We start from the raw sequence: 19,342 nt of genomic DNA, 5'->3' as shown, positions 1-19,342 counted from the left end.
AGAGTCAAACGTCCTGTTAGTTAGTCTGAAGTGAAAGAGTGAACAGGATTCGTTTTAGATGTGGCTCTGTGAGAGAGGAGCATGCAGAGTCTTGTTCTTCCTGGTTATTGATTCCTTCATTCCATGCATCCATCCTTAAGTCCATGTCCCGATCAGACTCCAGCATTATCACATTCGTGACCATCTCCCACACTCGTATCACCTCCCAGCTCTGCAGTTCACATGAAAGCTGGCTGATACAGAGTCACCGTTATATTATATTCCCTTTAATTAGGTAAAAGCATGAATAACTTGCTGAAATCCACATTATTGTTATATTTTTAATGAATTTAAAATATGGTAAAAATTATTATTATTGAGAAGATTTAAACTACATTTCAAGTTAAGTGCTTCCTGCTTCTAAGCGACAGTATTTGTCACACTTTTATCGATCATTTTAACATTTTTATGCAGCCTCACAGACTATTTTCAGTCAAAATGATTCTGTCCGTGCTTTCATTATTGACTACATTCCCAAAACCTGTCAGCTTTCATGTTAAGTGATGTGTGTCGTGCCGTGTGCAACCCCTGCCTCCCATCTTCACAACCCCAACCCACCCCTGTCCACCTCCACCTCCACCTCCGCTCACCCACGGACTCAAACATAGAACCTGATGACCTTCTTCTGAAAGGCTCCAAGACAAAAGAAAAGAGCAAAGACAAGAAGAGCTCCAAGGACAAGAAGAAGGGTCATCAGGCTGCGGACGGAACTGACAATGAACCTGTCAAATCGAGAGTGGACGAGCTGGTGGTGAGTACGATTCCTGCTTGGGCAGATACAAACCACACAGATTCACACCTGGTGTGTTTGACGTCCTGTCCAGGTTTACAACAAGGAGCTGGAGAGTGAGTATGGCACCTTTGAGGACTGGCTTCATACGTTCAACCTGTACAGAGGTAAAGCTGGAGATGACGATGAACACGCTCTGGATGATGACAGGATTGTTGGCAGATTCAAGGTTTGGAAACCTCGTGGAAACGTGAATACATGCTTACCTGAGAGACGTTTACGGTGTAACCTGCTGTCTCTCTGTGACGCAGGGATCCCTGTGTATGTACAAGCTTCCTTTGTCTGAGGAGATCACGAGAGAGGCGGGGTTTGATCCCAATATGGGCATGTTCCAAAGCATCCCACATAACGATCCGATCAACGTCCTCGTCCGCGTCTACGTCGTCAGGGTGAGGAGCCGTCTCTACACGCCACGTCATGTCACACATCGTCGTAAAATAAACAGAATCAGATCAATATTCTTCATCTTCTGTTTTGTTTATACGGTTGCCAGGCTACAGATCTTCATCCCGCCGATATCAACGGGAAGGCCGATCCGTACATTGTCATCAAGCTGGGCAAGTCAGAGGTCAAAGACAAAGAGAATTACATCTCCAAACAGCTCAATCCTGTGTTTGGCAAGTGAGTTCAGGAAATCAATTTTCATCATTTTATCGTGTTGTGGGAGGAAAGTTTAACCTGTTTTATATGGTCCAGCATTTGAGACCAGAATCTGGTCTCTTTGTATTTGAATTCACTTCTGTCCTCTCTTCCTCGGTGTTCAGATCATTCGACATCGAGGCCACTTTCCCCATGGAGTCCATGCTGACGGTGTCCGTGTACGACTGGGACTTGGTGGGAACCGACGACCTGATCGGAGAGACAAAGATTGACCTGGAGAATCGTTTCTACAGCAAATACAGAGCCACGTGTGGCATTTCCGCCAACTATTCAGTGTGAGCATCAACGTTTCTTTGACCTTTTAGAGAGATGTTTAATGAAAAGAAAATATCTACTTGTAAATCTCATCAAATAAAGTTCTATGGTTTTAATTGTATTACCTCAGAATCTCAGTAACCACTTTGTTCTCCATTTATTATAAGCCATGGATATAATGTATGGCGAGACCCTATGAAGCCCAGCCAGATCTTGGCTAAGCTCTGTAAGGACGGCAAGATTGATGGACCTCATTACGGGCCTGGAGGCAAAGTCAAGGTGGCAAATCGAATCTTCCTGGGAGCGACGGAGTTAGAGGATGAGAATGGTACAGCTGTATTTTTCTACACTAAGGTTGTTAGGTCACTTAAATTTCCTCCATAGACAACTTAAAATATACCTTACATACCTTATACCCTAAATACCTTAAAACATAGGAAAGATGTTTGTTGCTGTCAAGCTGAAAAACATCAACTCTTCATCTACACTACTAAAGTAATTAAAATTTCTGGTGTACATTCGCCATATGTGATGACTCATATACTCATTAAGTTTGTCAGATACTGGAAATCCTATTATTTGATTCTAACAAGATAGGGCTATGAATATCTTAGAATAAACGTGTGTTTCATTCTTATGCTTTTTGTTTCCCTCCTTCCTTTATTGATCGCTCAGGTTTGAAGAAGCAGACAGAAGAGCATTTGGCTCTGACTGTGCTCAACCACTGGGAGGAAATCCCCCGAGTCGGCTGCAAGCTCGTCCGCGAGCACGTGGAGACCAGACCCCTGCTGAACCCGGACAAGCCCGGCATCGAACAGGTGAGAAATGACCCGCATACGACAGATAAAAGTGACACTCACAATATTGTTCTCTCTTTGTGTCCAAAGGGCCGTGTTGAGATGTGGGTGGATATGTTTCCCATGGACATGCCTGCACCTGGACCTGCGATAGACATATCACCACGGAAACCAAAGAGGTACACCTGGAGAAGAGTAGAAAGATGTCATTTTGAATGTTGTCTTCTTGTATGATGGCGAGACATGAAAAGGTTTGTTTACGGTGTCTGGAGGGTGTCTAAAATTCTGTAGTTTGTTTTTTTTCTCCAACAGAATTTGTAGTTTTATCCCCAGGTTGAATTATGGTGAGTCTGTTTCACTAGCTAGCTATCTACTGACTGCCAAGTCCAACGATGTGTGTGTATGTGTCCCTTCCTGCCCCCCTTACCAGATATGAGCTCAGGGTGATTATTTGGAATACAGACGAAGTAATACTGGAGGACGATGATTACTTCACTGGGGAAAAGTCCAGTGACATATTTGTCAGGGGGTAGGTACAGCGGGTCACGGCAGTCAAGCCTCGTCCCGTGGGTGTGAGCTGTGTGTGGACTTCTTTTTTTTTTTGCAGTTAACCATTATTTTTGTTTTGTTTCCATTTTTTTCTGTGTGCCTGTTTGTACCGTCTGTCTTTGTGGTGTGTCTCCTCTCTGTCTGTCTGTCTGTCTATCTCGTCCCTCTCTTTTTCTCTTCTCTGGTCACTGCTCTGCTGGTGTCCAGCTTTGAGCTTCGTGTTGTTATTTGGAACACTGATGACGTAATTCTAGAGGACGATGCTTTCATGACAGGAGAGAAGATGTCTGACATCTATGTCAGGGGGTAAACACACGATCCCATCGCATGGCTCGTGCAACTAACTCCACCCACTTCTCTTCCCCTGAAGCCCTCCATTCATTTCTCTGTCATCTCTCCCATTGTTTCCCTTTTTTCTGTTCATGTAGCACGCAACCACGCCTGTCTCTATCTTTCCTATCAGCACGCTCTAAAATAATACTGAGTGGAAAACCTGTACAGTAAGGACCAAACCACATGAGCCTATAATCTGATACACAAGTCTAATCTGATCAGATTGCAAAAACAATGACATCATAATTGATACAACACTGATACAGTATATTATAACCTAAACCAGATAGGTAGGTAGGAAGGAAGGAAGGAAAGACTGATAGTTAGGTAGTAAGGGTAGGTATGTAGGATGTATGAAGCAAGGAAGGATTGATAGTTAGGTAGGAAGGCAGGAAGGATTGATAGGTAGATAGGAAGGAAGGAAGGTAGACAGACAGTCAGTTATTTGATGGATTATATTGTCTGTAATGTATGAAACAAAATAATTCTTGTGGTTTGGTCCCGTACTGCAGTTGCCATCAGACAGTACATCTTTCCAGGTATAATTATTTAAATAATAAAAATAAAAAAACAACATTGCATGTATATGCGAACAGTATGCATGCCTGTATGACAAAGTGTTTTTAATAACACTGTCGTTTTTTCAGCCTGGATATTTGATTACTAATCTAAGGTGTTGGTGTTGGTATGTGCTGGAGTCTCTATTTCACTCCTGCATCTCTTAACCAAACTCACTGTTGCCTGAGCTCATGTGGCGTCACCTGTGGATACAGTACGGCCTCAGGGCTTCACAGTAACACACAGTACAGGGCGCCATCCTCAAACAACCCCAAACACCTGGAGGATGATGAAGCATTTTAGAAATCAAAACCACTCGTGTTCTCGGCGGCAGCTTGTGTAGCTGCTGATCCCAATGTGCCAACATGATAGTAAAGGTAGAACAACTGGGCTTGTTCCAGGTGAATCCAATTGTTGGGTTCATTCTGATGAGATCAGGCGTGTTTGTGCCAAAACATCCCACGGCTTTCTCCCTGCAGACTAACGATCGCTATTGCACCTCAGTTGCCAAATCAAAGCACACCCTTCTACATTTCAGTATTTATGCTTCAGGCCGACACGTTTCGAGACCTGAGTGTGCAGCTTCTGTCCTGCTTACACTGACTAAAGAAGCCAGCTTCACTCAGCTGTTAATGAAAGAGCTCACACTAACCTCACGGTCTGATCAGCTGATCTGCTTTCTGCATCCAGACACTAAAGATGAAACCATTTTTGTTTTCACTAATTCCTTAAGCTTTGCATTTGCATGGCTTTTCAAGACAGAGTGACACTCCCAACATCAAATCATTTGAAATATTGCTGAAGAGCATTTATCTTTAATATCGCACACACATTAATGAGAATTTGGGGAGTAACATGGTGTGTTTTGACCTAGTAGCATCATCTCTCTTGTTCATAGTCGTGTTTGTTTCCGGCGCCCCGTGTGAAATTGACCAAATTAATACACAGCAAGTGGCAGACCAGTGCAAGTTTCTACACAAATAAGTGCATGACTGATCAATCTATCCACTCATCTCAAATAACCCCGATCTTAAAGCACTGCTCTGGTCTATCTCTGTGGCTCTTACATGCCTGTGACCTTCCCCCAGGTGGCTGAAAGGGCAGCAGGAGGACAAGCAGGACACGGACGTGCACTATCACTCCCTCACTGGTGAGGGCAACTTCAACTGGCGCTTTGTCTTCCCCTTCGATTACCTTATGGCTGAGGAGAAGATCGTCATCTCCAAGAAAGAGTCCATGTTCTCATGGGACGAGACCGAATACAAAATCCCTCCTCGCCTCACGCTGCAGGTGTGGGACGCTGATCACTTCTCCGCTGATGACTTCCTAGGTGAGGACAGATTGGATCTGAATATGTTTTTGCACCTCCTCTCTGTTGGGCTGCTTGTTGTCTGACTGCTTCGACCATCACTGCACCCAGGTGCAATTGAGCTGGACCTGAACCGCTTCCCCCGCGGTGCCAAGACGGCCAAGCAGTGCTCCCTCAACATGATCCGGAACGAGCATGAGCTGCCCACCATTTCCATATTCAAACAGAAGAGAGTGAAGGGCTGGTGGCCATTTGCTGCCCGTGATGAGAACGACGACTTGGAGCTCACGGTAGGTGGTGAAATAAAGAACGTGCAGGGGCACAATCAGAATTGGCACTTGACAAATATTCATCTCAAAAATTGTCTTCCCAAACACAAGTTGGAGAGACACTTGAGGGAGAAAGAGATAAAGTTAAATTAGCAGTCTGGAGAAGGACTTCCACTGACTGGCTTTGTACAGAAAAACATAAATAAATACAAAAAAATATTCATTCATTACAATGAAACAATCTGGTATACAGCTCCTTTAACCAATGAATAAAATAAAAGTAAAACAGACTGAGAATTAAGGGGCATATAATCAAGCAGCCAAGCCAAGGTCAAAAAAGTATGTGTTCCCAGTCAGCCACCAACAGCTTGACTCCACCATTATCTAATAGAGAATATGATGTGACTATCCCATGTATATAGTCATATATTTGAGTTAGGAGTAGCGTTACCTGTAAAGAACGTTGTCAATGCCATTACAGGGTAAAGTTGAAGCCGAGCTTCACTTGGTGACAGCGGAGGAAGCAGAGAAAAGTCCTGTTGGACTGGGGCGAAATGAGCCGGATCCACTGGAGAAACCAAAGTAAGAAATGATGCAAATGCATAGCATGTCAGATCTGTCACGAGCACTCATACAGCATTTTAAAAGCGAGGTGTAGACTAGAATAAGGCACAGACTTGAGTTAGCCTTGAATTCTGTTTAGGGAAATCATTCGAAACAGTGCAAAAAGCAGAGTAATAAAAAACTAAAACACTTCTTTCTGCACTGTCAAAAAGTCACGGTTACACTTTCACACTCTTTTCTCCCCCCCTTACCATCTCTTCAACTGTCTCCCTCTGTCTCTCCCCTCCTTTCACTCCTTCCATCCTTGTATGTGTATGTGACTCCTCTTCCTTGCCCTTCCTACCCCACTCCTGCCAACGTCTGCCTTCCTTCCCTCGTTCCCCGCCCACCTTGGACAAAAAGTCGCCCGGACACCAGTCTAATGTGGTTCCTGACTCCTCTGAAGTCCATTCGTTACTTCATCTGGCACAATTACCGTTGGCTGATCCTCAAGACCCTGGGGCTGATTCTCCTGCTGCTCATGCTGGGCCTCTTCCTCTACTCTCTCCCTGGCTACCTGGTTAAGAAGATGCTGGGGGCCTGACGCGCTGGTAGCCTCTGCCCCCTCCTCGCTGTCTCTGCTTCCCTATGTAACCCCTCGCTCCTTGGATTGTCTTGTCCTACGTGTAGCACCTTCTCTTTCTGTGCCTGTGTTGTGTCTTATGCCCCCCCCCACCCCCCGCTCTCTTAACTGTAGAATAGTGTCCTGTCTTGCTGATGCCTTTTGCCACAAAGTGCCATCATCACACATCCGTGACCAACCGTCCAGTTCTTCAAGCCACAACTGATCCTCACTGATGTGCACATTCAATTTTGACTCTACACGGGAAAACTGTCGATCCAAATACTTTACTCTTTTACTTTAATTTTACTGACATGTGTTTCTCTCCTCTGCTAGTTAGCTCAGCATATTTAGAAGAATCTCTACCTATAATTAGTATCAAATAATGTGGGTTTTTTTCTTAAAGGAAAGTTCACATTATTATATAAAGGCAAAGGAAGTATTTGGAGCTGTTGGTCAATCATCCATCATCCATTTTATCAACATTGCCATCGTGCATATGTTTCCAGAGTAAAGCTTTTACTCTGTGACGTGATATTTGCATCCTGCGAGACGTGAGCATGCTGTTTCTTTAAAAAACAAAACTCACTAATGCAACATGGGCACACTAACCACTAATGCCGCCTCTTTTACTCCATCCATGTCTCATCCGACTTCTCTTTCCTCTCCCACCATATTTCCACCCCTTCCAGTCGCCCAGACACCACCTTCCTGTGGTTCCTGAGTCCGCTGAAAGCCATCCGCTACCTGGTGTGCAACCGCTACAAGTGGCTGATCATCAAGATCGTGCTGGCCCTGCTGCTGCTCATCATGCTGGGCCTCTTCCTCTACAGCATGCCCGGCTACCTTGTCAAGAAACTGCTGGGGGCCTGAGAGGCTGCTGGGAGGACTCGAGGGAGGGACGTGTGGATGGATGGATGGGTGTATGGATGTATGTATGTATGGATGGATGGATGGTTGGATGGGGTATAGGGGAAATAGTGCAAGGTTTCTCTCTCTCTCTCTCAGTCTCAGAAAAAAAGCACCTTTGAGGTCCAGTTGTCTTTTGTTGCTCACTCTAATCCACTCTGATCTTCCTACGTAGCTTGCCACCTTCCATCTTAGCTCTTAGGAGAAGAAGAAAACGCCTCTGCAGCCTCAAGACTGACCATTACACTGTCTTTACGAGACTCCATCAGCAGTTAAAACAATTCTGGGGGGGTGTTTAAGCAGCGTTACATGACACTGAATGTTTCTTTATCCGTTTGTTCAGCCTTTAATTGATTACTGATTGGACACATGTATTTATTTATTTATTTATTTATTTATTAAATGTCCAGTGTGTCATAATTAATGACATCTAATTGGGAGCATAGACAGTCTATAAACAAGGTGGACACAGTTTGCCGGATGAGGCCAACCTGGAGGTAGCAATGTACTGAATAGCCACCAGGGGGGCGAGACAGCTTGGGAAATTGACCCTACTTCTCACTTGATTTACAATGTCAGTAAACATTGTCCTGAGGAGTGGACACCTGTGTAATTGGCTGACGTTTCCGGTGACTTCTGTGAATTTCCTGTTGCAAAACCTCAAATCTTGAGGCTTGTAAGTGGCCGTGTCATAGGACTATGGTGGCGTTTACATACCAGAAAGGATACAGTCATACAACGAGCACTGACGAGGTTCCCATAGATACAGATCATTTAAAGTTTCATGTATTTAGATAAAATCTGCAGGTCATAAGCGAAGGAGATTTTCAAAACACTAAACACTATGGCTGCTGTCGAAACATGGCTGCCTTATTTTAAGGCTACAAACCCCAAATAATTTGTATTTTAAAGCAAATAAACACTTAAATAAACATACTCATGGGTAATAAATTAAATTTCTGCCAATAGACCCCCTCTAAACATTACTTAATGGACCTTCAATTGAGTTACATTCCTCTGTTTTCGTGGTCAGACACTTGCATGGACCTTCATTTAAAGTGACGCTGTAATGCTTCCCATTACTGCTTCAGTTTCTGCTACTGATGTACATTAATATGGAACAAATTGACAATATTTTTGGTGATACTTTGCTTTAACCCTGGTATTTAGCATATATTAAATCTATATAAACTTTTGATAAAGGTTCAACACACTATAATGTAGTTGTACGCACATAATGAGGACAATGTACAGCATTTGCGAAGACATTTAACCTGTTTTCTCCTATGATCTCCTTCATTTGTCAACACAAACACATTATTTTGTGTGATAAACCATTAAATGTTTATATCCTGCTTTCAAATGCTATATATGGGTGCTTGAAGCAAAGTGTTACTTTTTTCTCTTTTTTTTAAACTATTATAGCTCTTGCATTCTTTGCACACTTCAAGAATAATAATGAAGAAACAAAAAAATAGAGAGGTCTATTTTCCTAATTATATTCAGTGAATCATAGAACAATATTACTTAAAAAAAAAAAAAAAATGATTGAGTAAGCTTTTTACTGAGTTAGTTCCGCTGTAATGTGTAAGCTCTTGTATCAAAGCAACCAAACTCTACTTTGGTCAAACCGTTTCTGCAAATAATTTGAAAAACTGATATTATTATTATTATTATTATTATTATTAGTATTATTTAACCCAGCATTTTACAAGCACAGCTCAGCCTTTTCACCCAGAATACCCAACACTCAGTCAGTATTACGAGTGGCTGTGTAAATGATTACATGTTTCACAGGAGACTCCAAATCACGGTTAATACTGTTATCTACCTAAATGTAGAATTACATTGTATGTCAGTGTGCATGCATCATTGTGGTATTGGCACGACTCGTCTTTCCAGCCTAATATAACAACCCAACGCACCAACTGCACTGTCCAAGGTGACAGAGACTGTATGAAGTTGAGCACTCAGAAGTGGTGAAACAGGTTCCGAGCTGATCCTGAGACTGTGGCTCTGTCTACACGTGCGATGACATTGTTTGCCGTGTCCATTGTCCCTCATTTAAGAGAAGAAAAAAAAAAAAAATCTTGCTTGAGCTTGCCTTTCTTTGTGTTGCACTCTGTTTGTGAGTCTTTACCAATTCCTTAAAGTTACTGGTTGCACTAAATTTGCCTGTTTTTACAATGAATTTTGTGAATTTATATCTGTTGAAACGTACGTGTGTGTGTGTGTGCGTGTTATTTATTTATTTTCTTCTGCTTTGACAATTTGAAATAAACTGAATTCCACGGACGATGTGTCTGAGGTGAAGTTTCTAATGCCTCGAGTGTATGTGTGTTTCATTGTTGACCCCTGTAATGATTTTCACAGGTTACATTTGAAGAATCTCGGATTCCTTTCAACACTTTCACCTTCACCCAGTGGTTACACATCTATTAAGTCTCATTTATTATTCTTTCACATGTAGTTTCATGAAGTCGTCCCAGTGCCAGCATAATCGTGGCTGCCATAAGCTCTTCTTCTCTCTGCTGTCTGAAATGATTTAACTTTATGCGTGTAAAAAACCTACAAACTGCAAGTGTAATACGATTAAATAGAAGATTTATTATTAACCACATGTGTAATAATAATTTTACAGACATTGATCATGGACATTGGACATGACCGTAAATGTTCTGATTCTGCTGATTCCGTATTGATTATGTGCAGTTCTTAGCTGACCTGTGAGGGAATACAATATGTCAGATTCATTTCTACTCTCAGGTTTTAAGATTGCTTTTTTTTTTAGCCAATATTTTTCAAACGATGTAATGTTGAGGAGGGAAAACAGAAAACCTTCACCTTGGACAAAATATTGTTAAAAAATGACTGTCTTTTTTTAAGTGACAAACCAAATGTTATTAATTTATGTACCAGCAGCGTGAACCATCCAATTCATGGCATTCACTTAAAATTATTTTGAATGATCAACTGACTGATTATAATCCTGTCAGCCTTAAAATGACTATCATACTGCATCGCACTATTAAAGACTACACTGCTGTTATTTGTTTCTCCACTATTGATGGGTGACATGACATACTTGCGGGTTGAGAGATTGTTGCAGCAGCATCCTCAGCTCTGCGTTCTGCTGCCTCAGGCTGTCAGTCTCAGTGTCGAGCGCACAAATGTCTGTGAGGATCACTCTGGATAGACAACGCAGATACAAAACAAAAGACCTTTTGGTCACTGGAGGCAGTTCATTTTCTGTGTGTGTGTGTGTGTGTGTAGTTGTTACTCACATGTACTGTGTTAGTGTCTTCTCTGCTTCTTCCCAGAGTTGGACTTTGCTATCAGGAATGACATTGCCCAAACTCTCCCAGTAGGCTTTGTCCTCTGAACTACCCCGACCCTCTGTGTGCACAACACTGGACTGACATGAGTTTTGCCTGAGGAAGCAACAGAAACACATCACAGCATCCCATAATATGATTGAATACATGGACGCTTTCGGAAGTATGCGAAGAAAAGATACACTTAAAAAAGATATGAATATTTAGCAACATGAATAAATGTGAATCATTTACAACTACACTGGGAAAGAAAAACTGATCTAAATTCCAATTAAAGCAGAAAAATAATAAACAACTCCACTGTGAGTAGAATAGAAATGTGAGCTTATGTCTTTAACACAGGGTTAGTGTATATATATGATACATACATTGCTTAATTTGATTATTTTAATTGTAACATGGTGATATATATATATATATATACATACATACATATATGTATATATATAGATATATATCTATAGATATATATACATAAACATACATACATATAACATGGTGATATTTAGCAGTCATTCCATAAGTGACTGATAAGTGAAACCAAAGAAAGAGGACAGAAGTAGCAGTTAGCCACCAGGGGGCGACTCCACTGATTACAAAAAGAACTCAGTTTGAATAGAAGTCTTTGACTTGAATATTAAAAAAAATTAAATATTTCCCTGAGGATTTAATGGTCTCAATCACTGGTTTCATCTCTTCTTCAACAGCACATGATGTCAAGTTTGTAATTCATGTTTCCACTTGGAGTAAAACAGATCATAAAGCCTGGCACGCATGAGTGTGATTGATAGCGAGTGTCTTATAGGTGCCTGGTTGCAAATACAAATGTTCCAATTACACAAACACCTCAACATGAAGATGTATAAATAATGTTGGTCGTGTATCACCTGGACTTCATGTACTGATTGAGGAAACTTTTAAGAGCAGGCAGGACATGGTTGGGATGGATGAGGTCAGAGGTCGGATCAAATGCAGCAGCCTGGTCACTGGATTCACCTGTCTCATCACAGACTCTCTGCAGCCACAAACAAGAGACATGGTTTAGTCCCAATAATGTTGTTCAACAGACATTCAAGGCCATCATTTGCACAAGATGATGACGACGATGATGATGATGATGACGATGATCCATTCACCTCTGTCTGCTCGCTCTGCTGTTGTCTGTACTTTAGGAGGAAGTGAGCCAACTTGGGTAAATCTTCCTCTTCAATGCCAAAAGACTGGAAGAGGAAAAAACGACTGACTGGTGGTCCTGTTAAAGCAGCGTGTGTTTACCGCTGTGGTGCATTTATACGAGGAATAAGCAAAAAAGCATCTGGACATGAACTCACAAAAAGAAGAGAACCAAGTTTTATAGCAGTCTGTTCTTCCTTCTCCAGGGAAGCCAGCAGTGTAGGATCGTCCTCCATCAGGAAGCCCTGACAAGACACCAAAGGAATTCTGGGCTGACATGCTTATACTTTCCTTTTATGCATATCCAACGCATTCACAGCTACAGACAGGCCCCTTTTTGAGTGTAAAAGCAGCAAATTGGGACACATTAAAGGCCATGTGGAAAACATCAGCTGACCCGCAGCTACTGTTGTATTCTCCTTGCAAAGGAGGAAAGAGGAACGGAGGAGTCGTCAAACATCATGAGAAATAAAGACGAGAAGATTTATACCACTCGTGCGTGTGTGTGCGCGCATTACATCGGAAGGTACAAAAAATATCTATCAGCACCTTTAAAACTCACTGTCTATGTCTATGTTACGGGACAGGTCTTGTCTACATAAGGAGGTTACTAGGCAACCAGAGTAGATTCTGGCATATTAAACTGAAAAATATGAGTACTATTGATCTAGCTCTAAGGAAAGAAAACAGGTTATTGCATTACTCAAAATGTCAAACTGTTTTCATATAATGTGCACACACACACACACACACACACACACTGTGTATTACAGTTCAGTAATAACATGTTAATGTTATGGCTATAGTGTGACAAGCAGTAAGGGTGTAGTATTGTGGTAATACCGTCTTATTTTTATAGTCATATCCAGGTAATTATGTGTTAATAACAAAGAACTGGACAAATACACAGACGGTTATTTCATAGAAACTACCACAGTTTACAACCTGCATTACACATAACGTGAACAGTATGAATGTGAAACTGAAGATTGTGTTGACCATCGAGGAGGAGGGATTTTCATTTTATTACATCGCGAGTGCCAGTTTTGTTTAGCAAGCATTTTCATGTGCTACCAAGGTATTACTTGAAGATTATTCAATATTTCCTCCCTATTACCATTCTATTGCTAACATAAAGTCAGTCAGTCATCAGTTTTCTACTAGGGCTCTTGTCACAATTCAATTGTCTCACAATACTTGCCAGTTCCAATTTGCATTGCCATTCTGATGTACTGTGATTCTAAATGTTTTCAATTTCCTTTTTCTCCTGACTGTAAATCAAAATGAAATGATGCATCTCTTGAGACAATAATTTACATGCACATTACATGACATTCCGTAAGTAAGACATGTTTAAATTGATAGAACAGTACATGACGTGTATAAAATGATTTTCTTTGCTACATTTAGCTGCCTTTGCTTATAATAAAATAGAATTAAATACCATCAGGCCAAGCAGGAAACAACGTGTTCAGTCAATGTTCACTGAGCTAGTGCTGTAAGAAAATAAAATAAAAATGCTGGGCCAGAATGAATGGAGCCACTCAAAACAGCACTCGTCACAAAGGTGAGCCTTCAAATGAACATACTTTACTCTAATAAACGGTACTTTTTTAGGTAAATTGGCAACTTTTAATTGAACTAAGTAGAAATATCATGAATTTGGGGGAGAAAACGATTCCTAAAATCATCTTTAAGGAAAATGTTGGTCACTCTCGACAATAACTCTCACCACTTCCTCCCACAGCAGCTCCATCACTTTTGTCACCGTCTCCAGCGTCAGCGTCCCGTCCTCCAGCTCTGCGTCCCCTTCGCTCTGAGTGGCCGTCCCTCCCATGGACGCGTGGTCCACGTCTGCGCTCTCGGTCTCGGCATCGACCCCCATCGTCGTCCTCTGGCTGCTGCGCTGCAGAGACTGCTCGGTGTGGTACAGCTGGGAGACTGCCCGGCGGGCAGGTCTATGGGTCTGTCTCTCAGTGTGGAAGGAGCTAGAGGAAGCCGCGAGGGGCATCGGAGGTCGCTCCCAGGCCACGCCAAAGTGCTGCCTGCAGATCAACGAGTCGATTTCTAAAGCCCTCTCAGCTAGTTGCCTCACCTCTGCCTCAACTGTCGCCCACATCTCCTCAAACGTCCTAGCATCAGCAACCACAATCTGCCTGCATGAAGAGAGGAGTCAAAGATTCAGGTACGCCGCCAAACAAATGTCTACTACTTAACACAGAGCACAGTTAAGACTCACTTGAGTTTCTTCTGTAGACGCTCATATTGCTGGACGCTCTGTTTGTAGTCTTTGCTTAAAGATTGGCTCGTCTTCCTCGGCTGATTGTTGGGTTTGGCGACTGCATTTTTCTTCTCAGTCTGCAGACTGAAATACAAATCACTCACTAGAAACAAAGTGTGTGTATGTTCGTTTGAGAGAGAGAGAGAGAGAGAAAGTGTCTACCTGTCCACCCTGCTGCTTGTAAGGACCTCGAGTTCGTGCTTCTCCTTAATTTGATTCAGTCTAACGACGATGATGGAGGCCAACGTCTTCTGATGCTCTCTCTCCAGAACCTACAGACCCGAGATTTGAAGAGCGAGACATTTGGCAACGAAAGGTGAAATCACAAGTGCGTTAATCAGATACAGCTCACGGCACAGACGTCTCTGGGATGTAGGCTGATGTTTTTGTTCAAACCTGCAACTTGGCGTTCTGTTCGATCTTGGTCGCCGTTTGCTTGTCCATAGTCTCGAATATCAGGCTGTGAATTTTGGCCTCATACTCCTCCACTGTCTTCCTTCTCTGTGCCAGCCTCGCTTGCTAGAAATAGATTAATTATTATTAGACATAAAGTGGACATTTGTAAGACGTAGAATCTGAACACGAAGACAACAGCATGTGTGTGTGTGTGTGTTGTGTCTCCTGACCTCTGTGTCCCAGAGTTTCTTCATGCGTTGTTCCCAATCACTCGTGTCGTTAGTAAGTAGGTCTTTGGTTTCCCGCTGATTAACACTCTGCCAACAACACAAGCACGATCAGGAGAAAGAAAAGAAATAAGAATGATAATATTATAACAAACCGTGACACGGTTAGCAACTCTGTGAGGCTGTTTTTTGACACCATGGTGATTTGAGTTCAATTTATCATGCTATTTACAATTAAATACAAACTATATAATTGGGCACGTGCAATTTCTACCTTAATTATCCTAAGTTTTGTACGTATTTGGTAATTTAGAGGGTCATTTAGAGGGTTTATTGGCGGAAATTGAATTAGATGCCACATAGTCCTGGACCAATAATTGGCAAAGACATTACAGTTCACCCTAAAGAGGATATGAATGTCTGACTCAGGTTTGATGACAAGCTGACGATCTTTGCTGAGACACGGCCTTCATAATCACGTGTCAATTGTATGGTGGGGTGTGAAGTAAATCACCATTAGCCTATGTGCACGTTCATCCAGTGGTTCAATATGGATCAAATGTCAAAACATGGAGGTACAACGCTTGTATACTCTCGACAGATCTGCTTGTACCTGAGTCTGGGCCAGTTCTTCCCTGTAGGCTTTGGTCAAAGTCTTGATCTGGTCCTCCATCCTCTCCAGCATCAGGTCCCGCTCCTCTGCCTGCTTCTTGAGGTCCTTCACAAAGTGATCGTCTCCAAGCTTCAGCTCCTGTGCAGGCAACACATGAGAAGTGATCAAATTCTTTAAAAACAAACAACACAATAGCAACACAACAGAGTGATAAGAAGTTACCTGTTGTAGCTCATCGATGACTTTCTTCTTGTCTTCTAACAGACTAGTGAGCAGCAGCTGCTGGTTGTTCAGAGCTTCCTGCAGCTCCTGAGCACTCACCTTCTCCTTAGTCAAAGACCACCCTCTGGTTATCTCCTCAAATTTTTCCTGGCTGGATTTCATATCATTTTCCAGCAGCTCCAATCTGTTTGCCAATAAGAAGAAACACAGAGGCCAACAGGATGGGAGAATCAGACAAGAATGGTAGAGGATTTTATTCAAGGCATACGTTTGATTGTTGTTTTTTTTATATTTTGAGACCGAATGACCTCATTTTGCGAGCCTCCTCCAGCTCCTTCCTTCGCATTGACTCTCTGGCGTCAGCAGCAGTCTGGATGTTGGTGACTAATGTTGTCAAGTGTCTCTGAAGGTTGGTTATCCTCCGAGGAGAGATCTGCCGACATAAAAGAGGACAGTTAGAACTCGTGCTGTGGCACTGCTGATTTTACATTACATTCATCGTAAGTGGGTCACATTTCAGGTGTGTCTTACAGTGTAGTAATGCAATTTGACATGGAAGCTACTGAAAAATGTATCCTTAGATATTTATATTCATGTAATGTATAAGAAGCACTAAAATCCAAAATACAGACATGTGCCCTCTTTGTTATCAATAATATCTAATAAGACTTGAACTCAGTGATACTGAGATACACATGATAGGGAAGCTACTGCAATCCTTTACATTGGTTCCTGTGTACCCAAATGTTTAAATGCACTTTTGTAAGTCGCTTTGGATAAAAGCGTCTGCTAAATGACATGTAATGTAATGTAATGTAATGTACATAATAAGGCCATGTTGCATTAACCCCACTGGTATTTATAATGCATGTTTATTACCTTTCCTTTTTATTTTAATTTTTTAGAAAAAATGTGCAACATTGTAAAACTCCCTGTAGTGGGATTAAGGATAATCTTGTGACTTCATGTCAAATTATCTAAACAATTACATAAAATGATGACCTTTAATGATGAAACTGATCCCTTGGATGAGTAACAGACAAACCTTTTCCCTTTCCTGCAGCCGTTTCTCTGACATCTCTCCACTGAGCTCCACACCAGGGTCTTTGTCATCCTCTAGTGTGAAAACCCTGCACGTGCACAACATGATCACTGAGTGTTACGTTTCAAAACATACAAAAGCTCGAGTGTATGAATTTCGGCCTCTGGCACAATTATTACACAGCGTGCTACATAATAATTATGATATTGGTCTATTTCTATACAGTGTTTGGTAATAGTAAGGATTAAATTACCTGCTCTTAACTTCGACGTTTTCAGGTTCAGACGCCTTTTCAGGATCCATATCAACTTCCTCCATACTCGCACTTCGCTGTGTGAAGTTTACTCACACAAACTGTAACGTTTCGCGACGACGTTTCGCGGAAAAAGTTGTGGCGCGACAAACGCAGAGCTCCTTCAGTGTTTCTACAACGTTGCCATGGCGACGAAGCATCAATTAGCATGTGTCGACTGCGACCTTCAGGTGACGCGGGTAAAATGGGGACACACCATATTCACAACAACGCAACAACAACAACGCTATAAACTGTTGTTGGGATGTTATTATTCATGATCCATTATCAACACAAGTCAACACAAAGTTGCAGTTATTAGAGCTGATGTAACTTCACATGCTCACTATAAAACACACTATGTGTGGATTATACTACACTAAGGTCTTTGGATAAGAGTCAATAGGCCTCATTGTTGTTTTATGAGATTACCTTCTGTTTTTAATCGCCTAATTTAAATGTCCAATGAGTCATTTCTGCAAGAAAACAACTCAGCTAAATTATGGGACTCAAATTAGATTATTCTGTCTCTTGTGTCGTTCTTCTAATATTCCAGCATAGGCTGGTTGACCTCATTTTAGAGGAATTAGCACAGAGGAAATCTTGAATGTGTGGATTGAAATGTTGTTCGAATGTGGAAACACCAAAGCAGAACAGAGTCTGGGATCATTGTCACACTATATTATATACAGTTCAGTGTTGCCATCTAGTGGCATATTTCAATTTTTCCAAACCTCTGGATGTTTGTTGGAGAGGTTCAACACTTCTGCCTTTTTCTGTGAAGCTTTGCATCCACCGCTTGCATTATGTAGTTTCATTGCATATACTGTTATTTACATAAGGTCAACTACTGTATAAATTACTAAACAATACAATAAAAATCCTATAAAAGGCCTTCATTTTAATCACACCAACAATTCTAGTGAAACTTGGTAAAATATCCCAAAGGATAAACATTAAAACAAACATAAGTCACAGTGCAAACAAACAGGAGAAAAAGTGATTACATACGCTTATATTGTAGCACGCTGGTCAGCAAATGGTGGCCCGTGGTCCAAAACTGGCCCCACCAGCATGGATATCCAGCCCATAGATTAATTAAAAAATCAGATTCAGGTAGTTTTTTTATGCCAAATTCAGGTCCTTTTATTCTGAGAAAAAGACAAACTGAGTCAAAGGGCAGAAGACGTGAGTAACAGTCTGTGGCAAATTGAAGTTACTTTTTTTAAACCAACACGTCTCCTAAATTTGCCATGTTTGTACAATAGAACAAAGGATGGTAAGAAAAGGGAGGGTTTGCCTGATTAAGATGTGATGTTTTGGCCCAATATTCAATTTTTGAGGAATTGACTTGCGGACCCCTGTTGCAGCAGATCATTGTAATGGTGTTTATATAGGTGGTTTAATGTCTGGTAAGGACATTTTTGTGTTTGTTAATTAAAAAAAAAGTCTATTTTTCTGTCTATTTTTAACTTTTAATAATCATAATCACTCTTCCCCATAGAGCCGTAACAGTGTGTGTTTAATATCATTTTCAGATGCTGACTTTAGGTGGCACTACTGCCTTGTTATGAAAATCCTACTCTGGCTCCACTAACATCACTGAAATCTCACGTGCACAGATTCAGGACTCGGTAATTCACACGCACTCCCTGCACAAATGATAAATGTCTTCTCAAGCTGATGGCAAGATGGGCACTCTCTGTTTGCCCACATAAACAAACCCATACACAAGGGTCAGATGTTCCTGCCCTAAAGAGTGCCCCCCACTATTCCGGCCGGTTGGCAGCTCAAACACTGGCGCTCACCCTTCACCCCCGGGGGGTGGGCACCTCACCGCTCTTTTGGCCTCAAGTGGCCTCAGTTGCTGCTGTTGAGCTGCGAGGGATGTTAAGTCAGACTTGCAAAGGTTTGTGACATATGATCCGGCATCTGTGATGTCACCAACAGCTGACTTGTCATAAGACCTTTGTGAGGAAAAGGGGGGTAAGAGGCGGGATGAATGAGGAGAAGGCCTCATTTTCAGCAGACCCTCGGCTGGAACGCGGAGTGCTTTTGCATCAAGCCACTGAGATTATAAACTGAATGACTGCCATTAGAGAGTGATTCTATAATCTATCATAATACC

At 41.8% G+C, this 19,342-nt stretch overlaps 2 protein-coding genes and 1 long non-coding RNA gene across 6 annotated transcripts in view; 1 reads left to right on the top strand and 2 right to left on the bottom strand.

Moving 5' to 3' along the window:
- Positions 1-8,557, top strand: part of otofa (otoferlin a) — a 62,533-nt gene extending 53,976 nt beyond the window's left edge. Inside the window, exons 35-48 of the mRNA XM_044048777.1 lie at positions 672-790; positions 864-998; positions 1,081-1,218; positions 1,323-1,450; positions 1,594-1,764; positions 1,912-2,072; positions 2,420-2,562; positions 2,632-2,720; positions 2,972-3,070; positions 3,298-3,396; positions 5,070-5,311; positions 5,402-5,580; positions 6,041-6,141; positions 7,417-8,557. Of these exons, the coding sequence (XP_043904712.1) occupies positions 672-790; positions 864-998; positions 1,081-1,218; positions 1,323-1,450; positions 1,594-1,764; positions 1,912-2,072; positions 2,420-2,562; positions 2,632-2,720; positions 2,972-3,070; positions 3,298-3,396; positions 5,070-5,311; positions 5,402-5,580; positions 6,041-6,141; positions 7,417-7,597 (1,985 nt within the window). The 3' untranslated portion in view covers positions 7,598-8,557. The remainder of the gene's footprint in view (positions 1-671; positions 791-863; positions 999-1,080; positions 1,219-1,322; positions 1,451-1,593; positions 1,765-1,911; positions 2,073-2,419; positions 2,563-2,631; positions 2,721-2,971; positions 3,071-3,297; positions 3,397-5,069; positions 5,312-5,401; positions 5,581-6,040; positions 6,142-7,416) is intronic.
- Positions 786-2,664, bottom strand: LOC122783862. Its single transcript, XR_006362107.1, has 4 exons — positions 2,605-2,664; positions 1,508-1,678; positions 1,036-1,382; positions 786-926 (listed from the first exon to the last, which is right to left on the bottom strand). It is a non-coding gene; the product is annotated as an uncharacterized LOC122783862 (long non-coding RNA).
- A 1,663-nt stretch (positions 8,558-10,220) lies between the features above and the next one.
- On the bottom strand, positions 10,221-18,656 carry LOC122783861 (dynein regulatory complex protein 1-like). 4 transcript variants are annotated; one of them, XM_044048780.1, is made up of 16 exons: positions 17,176-18,654; positions 16,926-17,010; positions 16,189-16,316; positions 15,881-16,064; positions 15,659-15,796; positions 15,049-15,135; positions 14,819-14,941; positions 14,585-14,694; positions 14,381-14,506; positions 13,874-14,297; positions 12,300-12,386; positions 12,105-12,188; positions 11,856-11,983; positions 10,918-11,064; positions 10,719-10,821; positions 10,221-10,357 (listed from the first exon to the last, which is right to left on the bottom strand). In XM_044048780.1, exons 1-16 carry the CDS (start codon positions 17,238-17,240, stop codon positions 10,349-10,351), a joined length of 2,028 nt encoding a protein of 675 aa, XP_043904715.1. In that variant the 5' UTR covers positions 17,241-18,654; the 3' UTR covers positions 10,221-10,348. The 4 variants fall into 4 exon arrangements, with proteins under 4 accessions (XP_043904715.1, XP_043904713.1, XP_043904714.1 ...); XM_044048778.1 differs by having other exon boundaries at positions 10,221-10,821; positions 17,176-18,655; XM_044048779.1 differs by having other exon boundaries at positions 10,221-10,821; positions 16,189-16,313.
- Between the last annotated feature and the right edge of the window lie 686 nt (positions 18,657-19,342).

Source organism: Solea senegalensis, linkage group LG17 (assembly GCF_019176455.1).
Source record: "Solea senegalensis isolate Sse05_10M linkage group LG17, IFAPA_SoseM_1, whole genome shotgun sequence".
NCBI classification, from domain to species: Eukaryota; Metazoa; Chordata; class Actinopteri; order Pleuronectiformes; family Soleidae; genus Solea; species Solea senegalensis.
The sequence above is the reverse complement of the archived record's forward strand: the minus strand, read 5'-3'. Positions and strand labels throughout refer to the sequence as shown.

Bases quoted from the DNA above. Each gene is read 5' to 3' on its own strand.
- LOC122783861 (XM_044048778.1), bottom strand. From the start codon at position 17,240: ATGGAGGAAGTTGATATGGATCCTGAAAAGGCGTCTGAACCTGAAAAC. The intron at 17,011-17,175 runs GTAATTTAATCC...GTGCACGTGCAG, and splicing joins AACGTCGAAGTTAAGAGCAG to GGTTTTCACACTAGAGGATG. The intron at 14,695-14,818 runs GTTTGAACAAAA...TCGGGTCTGTAG, and splicing joins AACAGAACGCCAAGTTGCAG to GTTCTGGAGAGAGAGCATCA.